General features: G+C 49.1%; 4 protein-coding genes across 4 annotated transcripts; 1 reads left to right on the forward strand and 3 right to left on the reverse strand.

Moving 5' to 3' along the window:
* Window positions 1-122: 122 nt before the first annotated feature.
* Window positions 123-2,137, reverse strand: LOC126315349 (citrate synthase, mitochondrial-like). The gene is made up of 5 exons (XM_049992600.1): window positions 1,824-2,137; window positions 1,708-1,752; window positions 1,538-1,645; window positions 1,398-1,463; window positions 123-1,339 (listed from the first exon to the last, which is right to left on the reverse strand). The coding sequence occupies exons 1-5, from the start codon at window positions 1,857-1,859 to the stop codon at window positions 176-178; spliced, it is 1,419 nt and encodes a 472-aa protein (XP_049848557.1). The 5' UTR covers window positions 1,860-2,137; the 3' UTR covers window positions 123-175.
* A 57-nt stretch (window positions 2,138-2,194) lies between these two features.
* On the forward strand, window positions 2,195-3,692 carry LOC126315274 (uncharacterized). The gene is made up of 3 exons (XM_049992514.1): window positions 2,195-2,476; window positions 2,554-2,658; window positions 2,720-3,692. Exons 1-3 carry the CDS (start codon window positions 2,411-2,413, stop codon window positions 3,659-3,661), a joined length of 1,113 nt encoding a protein of 370 aa, XP_049848471.1. The 5' UTR covers window positions 2,195-2,410; the 3' UTR covers window positions 3,662-3,692.
* LOC126315275 (N-formylmaleamate deformylase-like) lies at window positions 3,671-5,046 on the reverse strand. Its single transcript, XM_049992515.1, has 3 exons — window positions 4,882-5,046; window positions 4,389-4,711; window positions 3,671-4,272 (listed from the first exon to the last, which is right to left on the reverse strand). Exons 1-3 carry the CDS (start codon window positions 5,036-5,038, stop codon window positions 3,739-3,741), a joined length of 1,014 nt encoding a protein of 337 aa, XP_049848472.1. The 5' UTR covers window positions 5,039-5,046; the 3' UTR covers window positions 3,671-3,738.
* A 525-nt stretch (window positions 5,047-5,571) lies between these two features.
* LOC126315359 (protein CARMIL-like) lies at window positions 5,572-9,610 on the reverse strand. Its single transcript, XM_049992607.1, has 7 exons — window positions 9,404-9,610; window positions 9,128-9,273; window positions 8,837-8,902; window positions 8,490-8,647; window positions 8,395-8,417; window positions 6,002-8,159; window positions 5,572-5,917 (listed from the first exon to the last, which is right to left on the reverse strand). The coding sequence occupies exons 1-7, from the start codon at window positions 9,432-9,434 to the stop codon at window positions 5,605-5,607; spliced, it is 2,895 nt and encodes a 964-aa protein (XP_049848564.1). The 5' UTR covers window positions 9,435-9,610; the 3' UTR covers window positions 5,572-5,604.
* Between the last annotated feature and the right edge of the window lie 1,300 nt (window positions 9,611-10,910).

A 10,910-nucleotide genomic window follows, 5' to 3' on the forward strand; every position in this document is an offset into this window, starting at 1 on the left:
GCTTTTCAATTCCCGATGCAAGACCCCGAGGGAACCGCACCCCCTCGAAAAACTTTACGGCACCGTCAGCGCCCCCCGACGATGCTCAAAGCACGCCCCATTTCAAACAAAATGCAACTCGGTGAATCGTGGTGTCAAAAAAAAACTGAACACCCAAAAGCTCTTTTATCGTCCTCTAGCAAACACCTGACGTAGCCGTCCTATTCGCCAAATTCACCACGTTTTCCTTGATCCATTCGGTATTCACGGACTTCGGTCTCTCGATAGACAAACCTAAGGCGCGGTCCCAAATCAGGCCCGACATGATCCCAAACGCTCTCGAAAAGCCAAACAACACGGTGTAGTATTCGAACTCCATCAACCCGTAATGCATGAGCATACATCCGCTGTGCGCGTCCACATTGGGCCACGGGTTTTTGGTCTTCCCATGCTGCTTCAGAATGTCTGGTGTAACTTTGTAGATGTCGTCGATCAACTTGAAGAACGGATCATCCGGAAAATACTTCAGCGCAAACTGTTGCTGCGAAGTGTATCTGGGATCGACCCGCCTAAGCACTGCGTGTCCGTATCCAGGAACGACCTTTCCCGAGTTCAGCGTCTCCCAAACGCACTCCTTGATCTGTTCTAAGCTGTAATCCGACCCCACCTTTTTTTGCACGCCCTTTACCCATCGAATGACCTCCTGGTTGGCCAAACCGTGCAATGGACCCGCTAGCCCACACATACCCGCTGTAAAGGACAAAAAGGGGTCGGCGTAGGCCGAGCCGACCACGTGCGAGGTGTGCGCCGACACGTTTCCGCCCTCATGATCCGCGTGAATCATCATATACAAACGCATGTATTCGTCAAATCTCTGATCTTTGTACCCAATTCTGCGCATGAAATTCGCCACGTAGTCCAATGATGGGTCGGCCAAGGGTCCCAAAACGCCGTTCTTGAAGGTGTTGGCGTAAATTCTTGCGCATACCTCTGGCATCTTGGCAATCAACGTTATCGCGTCTTCGAATGTATGGATCCAGAGATCATTCTTGTGAATTCCCTCTATGTACTTCTTCGCGAACTGGGATTGTGCCTGAAGCGATGACACGGCGCAAATGAGCTGCGTCATAGGATGGACACCGCTCCTCGACAATTCCTCAATTAGCTTCTTCGTATACTCAGGAATGTGAGCACGAGAGCAGAGCTCCTTCTGTAGTGACAGCGCCTGCTCCTTCGTCGGTATCTCTCCGCTGAACAAAAACCAAACCAGGGACTCTGCCATCGGCTGCTCGCCATCGGAGCCGAACTTCGGCAGCTTCTGCTGCAGATCAGCTATAGAGTGCCCTTGGTAAAGAATTCCCTGTCAAACAAAAATAAGCATTCGCTATATCGGATAAAAAAAAAAAAAAAAGTCGTACTGATTCCGCGTCCAAAATAGACGGCTCCCACACTATTGCCTTAAGAGAACGCATACCAGTGTAGACCTAAAAAAAAACCAATAGGACTCGTCAGCAGCGCTTGATTCGCCTGTACCGCATTAGATGGGAGCATTGCATACCTGGTCAATAGTGACCGAGTCAATTACTTTGTCACCAAATTCCTTGCGAATTTTTTTCACTTCGGCACGTCTTGAAGGAATGAGCTCGTTCATGCGCTCTTTCAGCCCCTAAATGCAGCCAAACGTGGTAAGGAATCGAAATCTATCGAAAATTCCTCACCTTTACATACTGAATTGTCCGAATAGACCTCGGTAGAATAGGACGGTTTTTGAAGCTAGAAAAAAAAAGTAAGTACGTGTAATAACACGGAAATTGGGGTACGAGTATCACAACTGCTCGGTATACCTTTAAGAAATTAGACGGACGGAGCTTGGACAACATGGTCAAGGAAGCTGTTGCAGTTGAACGAATGCTAATCAATAAAAAACTAAAATAGTAGGAAAAAAATAATAACGTTTAAAGAGAAAAGCAAAATTCGCTGTGAAGTCTCGCTGCACCTTTTCTATTTCCCTCCCACCCCATCAAAAACGAACAAAACATGGAGTAACACGAGGTTAGTGGAAAACAGAATCGGTGGTAGCGCTTCTGGCAACAGGCGGTGACAGGTATCATTTTTTTTTTTTAGGTTCTCGTCAGAAGAAAATACATAATAACGGTTTAAAAAAAGCAAGAAATAACAAAAAAAACTTTTTAGGGGTGCAGGACTATTTTCGGCCAGACAACTGCTAATCATGGAATACAAGAAACCCAGATCCAGGATTTGCTTGATCCCACCAATCATTAAGAAAAAAAGGACATATCCAGTCTTAAAGGATGAGGCACGTAAGAGCCCAGACCAGAAGTCATCTGGGCTTCTTGGTGGATTTATTGCTCGTTTCTTGAGCGCCTGTTAACGGCCATCATTTTTTTTATCTGTAAGGAAAAAAAAGTTTATGTGCTGGGGTCGGTCTGCTAAGGAGCTGCTAGAAGACTACTTCAACGACAATTCAATTCTCAAAGTACGCGATGATGAGATTTGAGGCGCGGCGCCGCTCGCGTTGTGAACCAACTAGGCTAACCACGATGTGCGGTAAAGTTAGGGTTTGTGTTGAAAGAGCCCAGGGAAGTGTTGAATCTAAACCAGACACAGCTCAAAAACTTTGAATTGGATGGACTGCTGTCCACAGACATCGAGCTTGATGTACGCGACACGTTTTCGAAAAAAATTTTTCAACGGTTTTTGACGTTTTTCAATCACTCAGAGTCCTCAAAACGAGCTTCTTGTTTTGAGGTCGAATACAGGAAGAGCTTTCTTGAGCTTTGAAAGCAATTTCAATAGAAATATACGTGCCTTCTGTAGATTTTTTGGAGACACCGGCAACCATGCTGTTTACGATATCAACATTGGGAAAGAAGACCTGTGCGGAAAAAATTGGCAAGCAGGAGCGAGTCTCAACATGGCCGGAATTGGAACTTCACTGGCCTATTTGTCTTATTCTCAGTATCTGAACAAGCTGGCTTTAGGATTTCAGGGGAGCATCGTGTTGGAGGCCGATAGGCCCTTCTTGACGAGCGTCTGGGCAATTTATCGTCCTTTATTACCGGTTTCGCTTGGTGTAAAACTAAGCATGTCTGGTATTCACAGAAATTCAATAAAACCCAGTTTTTTCTTGAATATGCGATATCCACATCGATCGAGTGCAGAATACGTTCACCGCATCCCGCACTACGAGATCAATGTCCAGTTGATCGACGGATTTTCGTCCTTTGCTTTCTCTTGCTACCAAAACTTTGTTATACGCAGAAAAGTGTACAATATTCTCGAAGCATACAACATCACGCACATCACCAATTATATCGCAATAGGAGCCGAAATCGCTTTATCCAACAATTGCCTCGACTTCGGAGCTGCCGCGTCTTGGCAACTAAACAAAAACCACCTGTTCAAGGCCAAGGTCACCCAGCAACTGGCACAGTTCTGCTGGGTCTTGAAGTCTTGGAGCAATCCGAGAGTCATCTTCAGCACGACGACTGGATACTGCTTTTTACACAATGTTCCAAAGGTTGGATTCGGACTCATAGTGGAAGCGGCATCCGGACAAGCAGACTTCGAGGGAGCGTCTCCGAACTACGAAGACATGGATTTGGTTATTTATCAAGGCGAAGAAGCTCCTGAAGTCACTAAAAAATACGAACTCAAATAAAAATAAGAGTTTTGCTCTGCTATTCCCTAAACCTGCCAAATTGAAATTTTTTTGGTATCAGTTCATTGGATTTTTTTTTATAGGATATCATCAGATTTCTCTGCTGTTTTATCTGCCTCGGGTTCACTTCCATGCTTACGTATGGCCTCATTCAGGTGTTCCACAAACACTTCGCTGAACCTATCAAAGTCCTGCAGGTGAGACATATGACCGCACCCGTCGATAATTTTCAATGGACATTGTAACACTTCAGACAAGTATTGGCTGTTCGAAGTTCGTATGAAATCATCGGTGGATCCATTGATAACTAGAATCGGTGCTCTATTGTTCAGGAGAGATTCGCGCAGGGAGTTCAGGCGGCTTCTGGTAACACGGTGGCCGAAAGCGGCGAAAAGTTGTCCGCTGGCACAGACCGTTTTATACCCATGCCCGCATTCCAAGTCCTCTAGTAACATTTTTTTTTGGTATTCGCCCCATGTTTTATAGGGGGAAATCGGACAGGCCCCAGATAGATATTTTGAAGGAAATTGGAGACCCAAAATGGCGTCGGAGACTTGTTCTACGGTCGACCTAGGCTTGTAGTAGTGATAAAACAGCTTGCTAGCGCCCAACTAAAGAGTGGGATTAGCTAGAGACGGTTTACGATTTTGTGTGCGAATTTTTTGCATTTCAAAAAAGTGTACGCATCAAAAATAACAGTTCTGGAATTCAATTTCGTCAAACGCACAGGTATAATTCCCCTAGTTCCTCCCGCGTGGGTTGAATACAGAGTGAGAGACAGTATGCTCTGAGTGTCCATTAGGGCCAGCTCCTGGGCTATCATGCCTCCCATGCTATGGCCCAAAAGATGATACTTTTCCAGGTGCAACCGACTCTTCAACAGTGAATAAACGTCGCTCGCAAGGAGCGTCGTCGAATAGCGGCCGGAAGGTCGGTCAGAACGTCCACACCCACGGTTATCCATGCAAACGACCTGGAATCCGCCGTCAACAGGATACTGCGCCAAAAAAGGGGCGAGCTGTCTCCATGTCAAAGCCGTTGTAACGAAACCTGTCGCGAGAAAGAATTAAAAACGGTCACAAAGCATTGTGTCTAAAAAGCGAATCTGCCTTCTTGGCAAAGAGCGGAGCCGGTTGGAGTTCGTGCGCATTCTTTCGTGGCGCCCTAGAACTGGCATCGCGCGTTCAACTGAGCCGCGTTGCCAAATTCTGTATTCGTACCAGCAACTAGCACAACTTTGTGCTCACCCGTTCCATGCAATTCGTAGTAAATTTTGGTTCCATCTTTGACAGAATGGTAGCCAGATTGGGTCAGACACGGGGTGCGCAGTGGACCAGTGGTACCACCAGAGCTATCGTTCGATGAACCCTCGCCCATAGCTCAAAATAAAAGATAGAGTGCTTGCAAAAAATTAAAACTCTTTTTATGTGTATTTTCAGTTCTTCGGAGCTATGCGCCTCTGCGGACGCAAAACGTAGCGTTGCGACGTCCGAGAAAAAGGTTTTGCGAGGGTTGGGCCGCTTCGACAGCCTTCGAACGTCCCTTCAGAGGTGCTCAGTGCGAAGGTGAACGTCGTCGCGGGCGTGCGCGCGGCGCGAGTGAAAAAAAAAAAAGAGGGGACTCACAGACGTGCCCCCCCCCCCCCCCAACTCGAACAAGCCGTACAAAATGGAGGCAAAAAAAATAGTTTTTGGGCATGAACGTTGCGCGCCAGAGGGACGGGCACGCCACCAATCAAGCACGCAGCAGCGTACAACACGCCCCGAATGCGGTACGCGTCGGAGCAGCCGAGGCGCGGCGCGACGGCCGCACCATTCGACCTTCTCACGCGTGCGACCGAAAAACGCTCTGTGTAAAAAGAACAGGTGTGCTACGACCTGTCAAAAAAAAAAGAAAAAGAAGTTAACGTCTCTGCTGTTTGTCATGTGTTCTGTGTATTAAAGCTAAATATTGGGCCTTTTCGTTGGCGGTCTTCTCTTCGGAGTAGCGGCTCTCGACGCTCTGGGATCGGTGATCGGCGCAACGGTCTCTATGTTTTCTGCAACGTTTTCGGACGAAGCAGGGAGATTCGCAAACCTCGACTGCGATGTTTGAGGTTTTAGATTCTCCTTTGACTTTTTCTCTCTCCTTTTCTCTCTGTCCTTGTCCTTGTCCTTGTCCTTGTCCTTGTCCTTGTCCTTTTCCTTGTCCTTTTCCTTGTCCTTTTCCTTGTCCTTTTCCTTGTCCTTCTCCTTTTCCTTCTCCTTCTGACTGCTGCTGCAGAGGTGGTACAGTAGGAGGGGGCCTCGTCAGCAAACGATGTACGCAAATCCTATAAAAAAAAAAAAAAAAAAAACGTACCTTCTTGAAATCGACTCGGGGGCGGTCTCCCGAGCGAGAGCCGCCTCTTCGCGAACCTTTCGGTATTCGTTGGTTCTTGCGCGCTTGATCCTGTCTATGATGCACGTCAGTCTGTCGATCAGCTTCTCGTAGCAGTAGTTGGATATGACGTCTGTGATGGTTGTGAGGGTTTGGTCGATGGCGTCCAAAAATAGCTTGTTCAAATCCAGGGTGTTGATTACGTCCAAGTGCGCCTCCTTGATGCCGTAGTTGAGCATCATCTTGACGTGCTTCTTGAGCTCTTCCTTGGGAACCTCGCTGGTTTCAAGCAGTACGTGCAAGCTGTCCGACACGAAGTTTTTGAACTTCTCGATATGAGAATTCGCGGATTGGCTGGTGCTGAGTTGCACCGTGCCGGTGAGCTGCAGCAGGTCCTTCCGTATGGATTCCAGCGTGTCGGATTGAGATTGGCGAATCGTGTCCATGACGGTGCCGTAGGAGGCAGCTGCTTTGATGGTGGGCTTGTCGTCCTCGTGGATCAGGTTCGGGTGGAGTTCCGTGTAGCTATTGAGCGAGTAGAGCGCTCCGTCAATGGCGGCCTGGCAGTTGGGATTTAGAAGGGCGTGTTTCTTTCGAGACAGAGAGGACGCCTGATTGGCGGAAATGTGGTCCTGAATGTCTTCCAACAACTTGAGCAGCACATCTCGATTGACGTCTCGAAGACACGCGTCGATGTCCTTGATGGGCATCATCATCCACGTGACGGAACTGTTGTACTGCAGTCCGTTGTAGAAGTAGGAAAAACCAGGATACGTCACCGAGTTTTCGTCCCACTTCAGCCGCTTCAAATTCTGGTTGTACCGGAGCATCTGTCCGAGCGCGGCGGCCCCGCGGTTGCCAATGTCATGTCCGCACACGTCCAATTCCAGAATGTTCGAGTTCGCCAGCCGCTCGATCAGCTGGATGACGCTCGCGCCCAGCTGGAAGTTCTTGCCTCCCTGGAAGATCAACGTCTCAAGCACGAGGTCGGGTAACGTGAGGAACGTCGCGAGCGATTCAATCGCAAGGTCGATCGACTTGGAAGACTTCTTGGACATGACGCGACTGATGTCCAAATATTTGAGAGTGCACGAGTTCATCAGGTTGTCCATCAGCGCTTGCAAACCCTCGTCTTCCAACGGGTTGTCGCTCACCCTCAACCTCTCGAGCTTGTTCATCGAAACGCTCGGGAACGACGTCAGGTTGTTCTTCGATATTGAAAAGTAGACGTTGTTCTGAATGAACGGATTCTGACTCAAGGTGTTAAGCAGATCTCGAAGGCAGTCCAGCGATAGACCAATCCCGTCCAATATCAGCTCCTCCAGCGCGGCCGTGCCCTGAAGGAACGAGCACATCATCGAACTGCATTGAGGACTCAGCTTGTTGTAGCTGACGTCCAAGTGTCGCATGTTGCGATACGCACCGCAATTCAGCGCCCTGAACACGTCTTCCAGCGCCAACCCTATGTCGGCCAACTTGAGCGTGGTAATGGTGTTCGGCTGAGACAGGTAGGGACCCAGAACGCGCGAAAACGTCGCGTCCACGTGGTTGCTGCTCAAATCTAAATAGGTCAGCTTGGTCGAAACCTGCTCGTTCTTGCGCAGCGCGGACACCAACGTCGTCAGTCCGCGGCTCTTTATGCCGCAGTTCGACAGAGACAAGTGCCTGATAACCGTAGACGGGAAGGAAATCCACGTCGACAGAGAACTGGCGCCGGAATCCCCAAAATCCCGATTCTGATCAAGGTCTACCTTCGAAACCTTCGCGTACGAATTGGCCGCCAGCTCCTTGAACAGGTCGCACCAAAAGTCCTTCGTGATGGACTGCAGGTTCGTGAAAATCAGCTCCTCGAGCTTGCTGTTGTTGCGCACAAGCCGAAACAAAGAGGAAGCCAAGTCCCGGTCCAGCTTCGACGAACCAAGCCTAATCTTCGTAAAGTACGAATTGTAACACAGCGCGCGTATCACCACCTGCAAGTGCGTCGGCTCGCAAAATGGAATAATGTCGTTCAAGTCTATCAAGTCCGACTGCTCGCGCACCGCCACCTCCTCAATCCTAGCGCAAATCTCAGGGTTGTAGGGCTGGCCAGTCATTCGACACTCGTACGAATAAGCGGCCGTAAATCTGCTCACCGTCTGGGCTGCGAATACGAAAACACGTCAGCGGCCTTCATCGATCGGTCCCCGCGCCACTCTCGCGCAGAGGACGACAAAGCAAAAAAAAAAAAAAAAAAAAGAACAACTCTCCTGACTCGCCCCAGACGCCGGACCTGCTCCAACGCCCGCGCCAAAATTCGAGTCCGTCAATCTTTCTTCCAACTCCACGCAACCCACGTGCAATTCACGCGCGAATGCGACCGAAACCTCAATACTTACCTGCTATATTCAACTTCCTCAACCTACACAAAAAAAAAAAAAAGTTAGTACATAACGGTCTCGCTCATGACACCTCTTCCTTCCCTCTCTCATACCTCTCTTCTGGAATCTGAATCGACAACAAGTTGTTACTCTTCTCGTCGAGCCCTGTGAATATCTCGCCAAAAATCCTCTTCCTCAACACGTTGACAATCTCGTAAACCTCTGGAGTCCTCAGCTTGATAGAGTTGTCCAGACGAGTTTCAATGCACACCTTGAAACACGCACCAGTCATCAAGAAAACCAATAGGTCAGTACGCCCTCTCCCAATCACTCTCCCCCGTGCGCCCCGTCGCCCCCCCCCCTCTCAGCGATCGAGAGGTGTCCCCGTCCGCTCTGCAAACGCGCAGGACGCACTTCCAAAAAACAAAAAAAAAAGCTGCGTTGGACCTCCCCCACATACGCAATCTTCTTCCAGCCCCATCAGCATAATCTTGCACAAATCTGTTAAGGACCCTTCCAACAACGACTGAAAAAAAAAACGTAAGTCAATGCCTCAGCTCTCGCCTTCCGCGACCAGACCGAGGCCCACGTCGACCCCCCCCCCGCGCGAGCGGTGGTCCCTTGTTCAGAACGAAAAATTCAAATCGGCTGTCACAACGCGTCAGACAGCCCCGACCCCCAGCACCACGGCACCGCCCAGAACGGAGAGACGTCCGGCGCGAAAGCGCGTGACTTCCAATCGGCCCCGTACGCTCATTTTCTTCCCCCCTCTCTTAAACAAATAGAAGCTGTAGTCGGTAATACAAAACACGCATTTTTCTTCCTTCTTGTACTTGGCATCGCAGGGGAAATACTTCAGCAGCTTCTCGTCCTTCTTGAGCAAAGTAATCACTTGGTCTGACAGCCCAGTAAAAGAACAGGCACGTCCGCGAGAATCAGGCGTTTTGGAACGCAAGAAGTCAGTTCACGACCAAAAAACCACATGCAATCCCCCATCGCGCGTTAGATTGTCCTTCAGCAAACGTACTCAGTTCTGCCTCGTTGAAATCATCAGACATAGTACTTCGGTCGTAAAGAGAACTGTGATCTGAGATGTTTAACGTATGAAATCGAGAAACGAGGTCGCTCGTTGGCGGTAATGTCAACCTTCAAACTATACTAGAGAACGGCGTGACACGAAGTACGCTTGTCTCCAGACGAACGTAATGTAAAAAGAGCTCGCGCACTCTCAAAAATGTCTGCTGTATAATTGTGCAAGGAAATATGTACATAATGCTAATCTGCAATAATTTGCAAAATGTACGATTTTTTTTTGATCGAGACAGAGAAAAAACGCCAGCTAAGAAGCGATGCGCACGCGCATTACTCGCACGATAAAGAGGCCCATGGCGCACGCAGCGCGCTAGGAGACTCCATGGTGAATCTGGCACGATTTGCTGCTTGAGATGTAATTTTTTTTTTTTATGTATCAAACTAAGTTTGTGTTATCTATTTTTGCTTTCAGCGGCGAAAAAATCAAATGAATTTGTACGAGAATCTACCAGAGGTTTCGAAAAATTTGTCTAATTCGGCAAAGAATGGGAAGTTGCCCCAAGTCAGAGCAGCCGCAATCAACGTCGAAAAGAAGGCGGCCGAAACCGCCGGCTCGCATACAGAAGTTGGGGGCGCACGTGTGTGTCGACTTTGCAATGACATTTTTTTACGTCCTCGGTTAATTGAGCTAATATGAAAAAAAAACGGGTTTTCAACTCTTTTTTACCACGTACGAAACAGAAGAAGGACCCAATGGCAAAAAATGGCCGCCTATTCTTCCCTATATGATCCCCCGCGCGTTAGCGACGAAGGCGACCGCTCCTTCAGGTGTAAATACCCCCAAGCTACCAACACAGACCCTTCCCGCCCTCCACCAAACGCCTTCTCAGCGAGCCGATGGCGGGAAACCCGTAGCTCTTAACCCCCCCGAGTCGGAAGAACTCTTCAAATTCAAAGATTTTGTCGTGTGCGAAGATGTAGAGGATTTGTACGATCCGCTTCAGCCCAACTCCTTTGATGCGTACCTAGAAGAACAAGACAGACTGTCGTCCCCCGGACCGAACCCCATCGATCAGGCCGCGTCTCCTCAGACCAAGGCCTTCACACCTGAGCAAACCGACTTACCTCCCCACGCGGAGCCGCCTCCAGTCTCATCCTTCGGCGAACGTATCCTGTACAAACAGGGGTGGAAGGGTGCAGGATTCGGTCTGGGCAAGGACAACCAGGGAATTCACGCACCCTTGGAACACCAAGTCATCCACGAAGGCTCTAAAGACTGCTCTCCGTTTTCATCAGGAGTCGGATCAGCCGCCATCGGCATGATCGTTCAATCGGAACCCCTAGACACCTGCGAGTCGTCCAGAGTCGTCGTCTTAACCAACATGGTCGACAGGTCGCAAGTGGACTCGGAATTGTCTCAAGAAACCGCCGAAGAGTGCAAAACGTTCGGAAAAGTCCTACGCTGTATCGTACACGAAAACGACGACCAAGAGGTCCGCATA

This window comes from Schistocerca gregaria, unplaced genomic scaffold (genome assembly GCF_023897955.1).
Source record: "Schistocerca gregaria isolate iqSchGreg1 unplaced genomic scaffold, iqSchGreg1.2 ptg000569l, whole genome shotgun sequence".
NCBI lineage: Eukaryota > Metazoa > Arthropoda > Insecta > Orthoptera > Acrididae > Schistocerca > Schistocerca gregaria.

Bases quoted from the DNA above. Each gene is read 5' to 3' on its own strand.
- LOC126315349 (XM_049992600.1), bottom strand. From the start codon at position 1,859: ATGTTGTCCAAGCTCCGTCCGTCTAATTTCTTAAAG. The intron at 1,753-1,823 runs GTATACCGAGCA...TTTTTTTTCTAG, and splicing joins GTCCGTCTAATTTCTTAAAG to CTTCAAAAACCGTCCTATTC. The intron at 1,340-1,397 runs GTACGACTTTTT...TTTGTTTGACAG, and splicing joins CTATTTTGGACGCGGAATCA to GGAATTCTTTACCAAGGGCA.
- LOC126315359 (XM_049992607.1), bottom strand. From the start codon at position 9,434: ATGTCTGATGATTTCAACGAGGCAGAACTGA. The intron at 9,274-9,403 runs GTACGTTTGCTG...CTGGGCTGTCAG, and splicing joins TTTCAACGAGGCAGAACTGA to ACCAAGTGATTACTTTGCTC. The intron at 8,903-9,127 runs GTACGGGGCCGA...TTTTTTTTTCAG, and splicing joins GAGGGGGGAAGAAAATGAGC to TCGTTGTTGGAAGGGTCCTT.
- LOC126315274 (XM_049992514.1), top strand. From the start codon at position 2,411: ATGTGCTGGGGTCGGTCTGCTAAGGAGCTGCTAGAAGACTACTTCAAC. The intron at 2,477-2,553 runs GTACGCGATGAT...TGTGCGGTAAAG, and splicing joins ACGACAATTCAATTCTCAAA to TTAGGGTTTGTGTTGAAAGA. The intron at 2,659-2,719 runs GTACGCGACACG...TCAATCACTCAG, and splicing joins CCACAGACATCGAGCTTGAT to AGTCCTCAAAACGAGCTTCT.
- LOC126315275 (XM_049992515.1), bottom strand. From the start codon at position 5,038: ATGGGCGAGGGTTCATCGAACGATAGCTCTGGTGGTACCACTGGTCCA. The intron at 4,712-4,881 runs GTACGAATACAG...TTCTCGCGACAG, and splicing joins CAAAGTTGTGCTAGTTGCTG to GTTTCGTTACAACGGCTTTG. The intron at 4,273-4,388 runs GTGCGTTTGACG...CCCACTCTTTAG, and splicing joins GAACTAGGGGAATTATACCT to TTGGGCGCTAGCAAGCTGTT.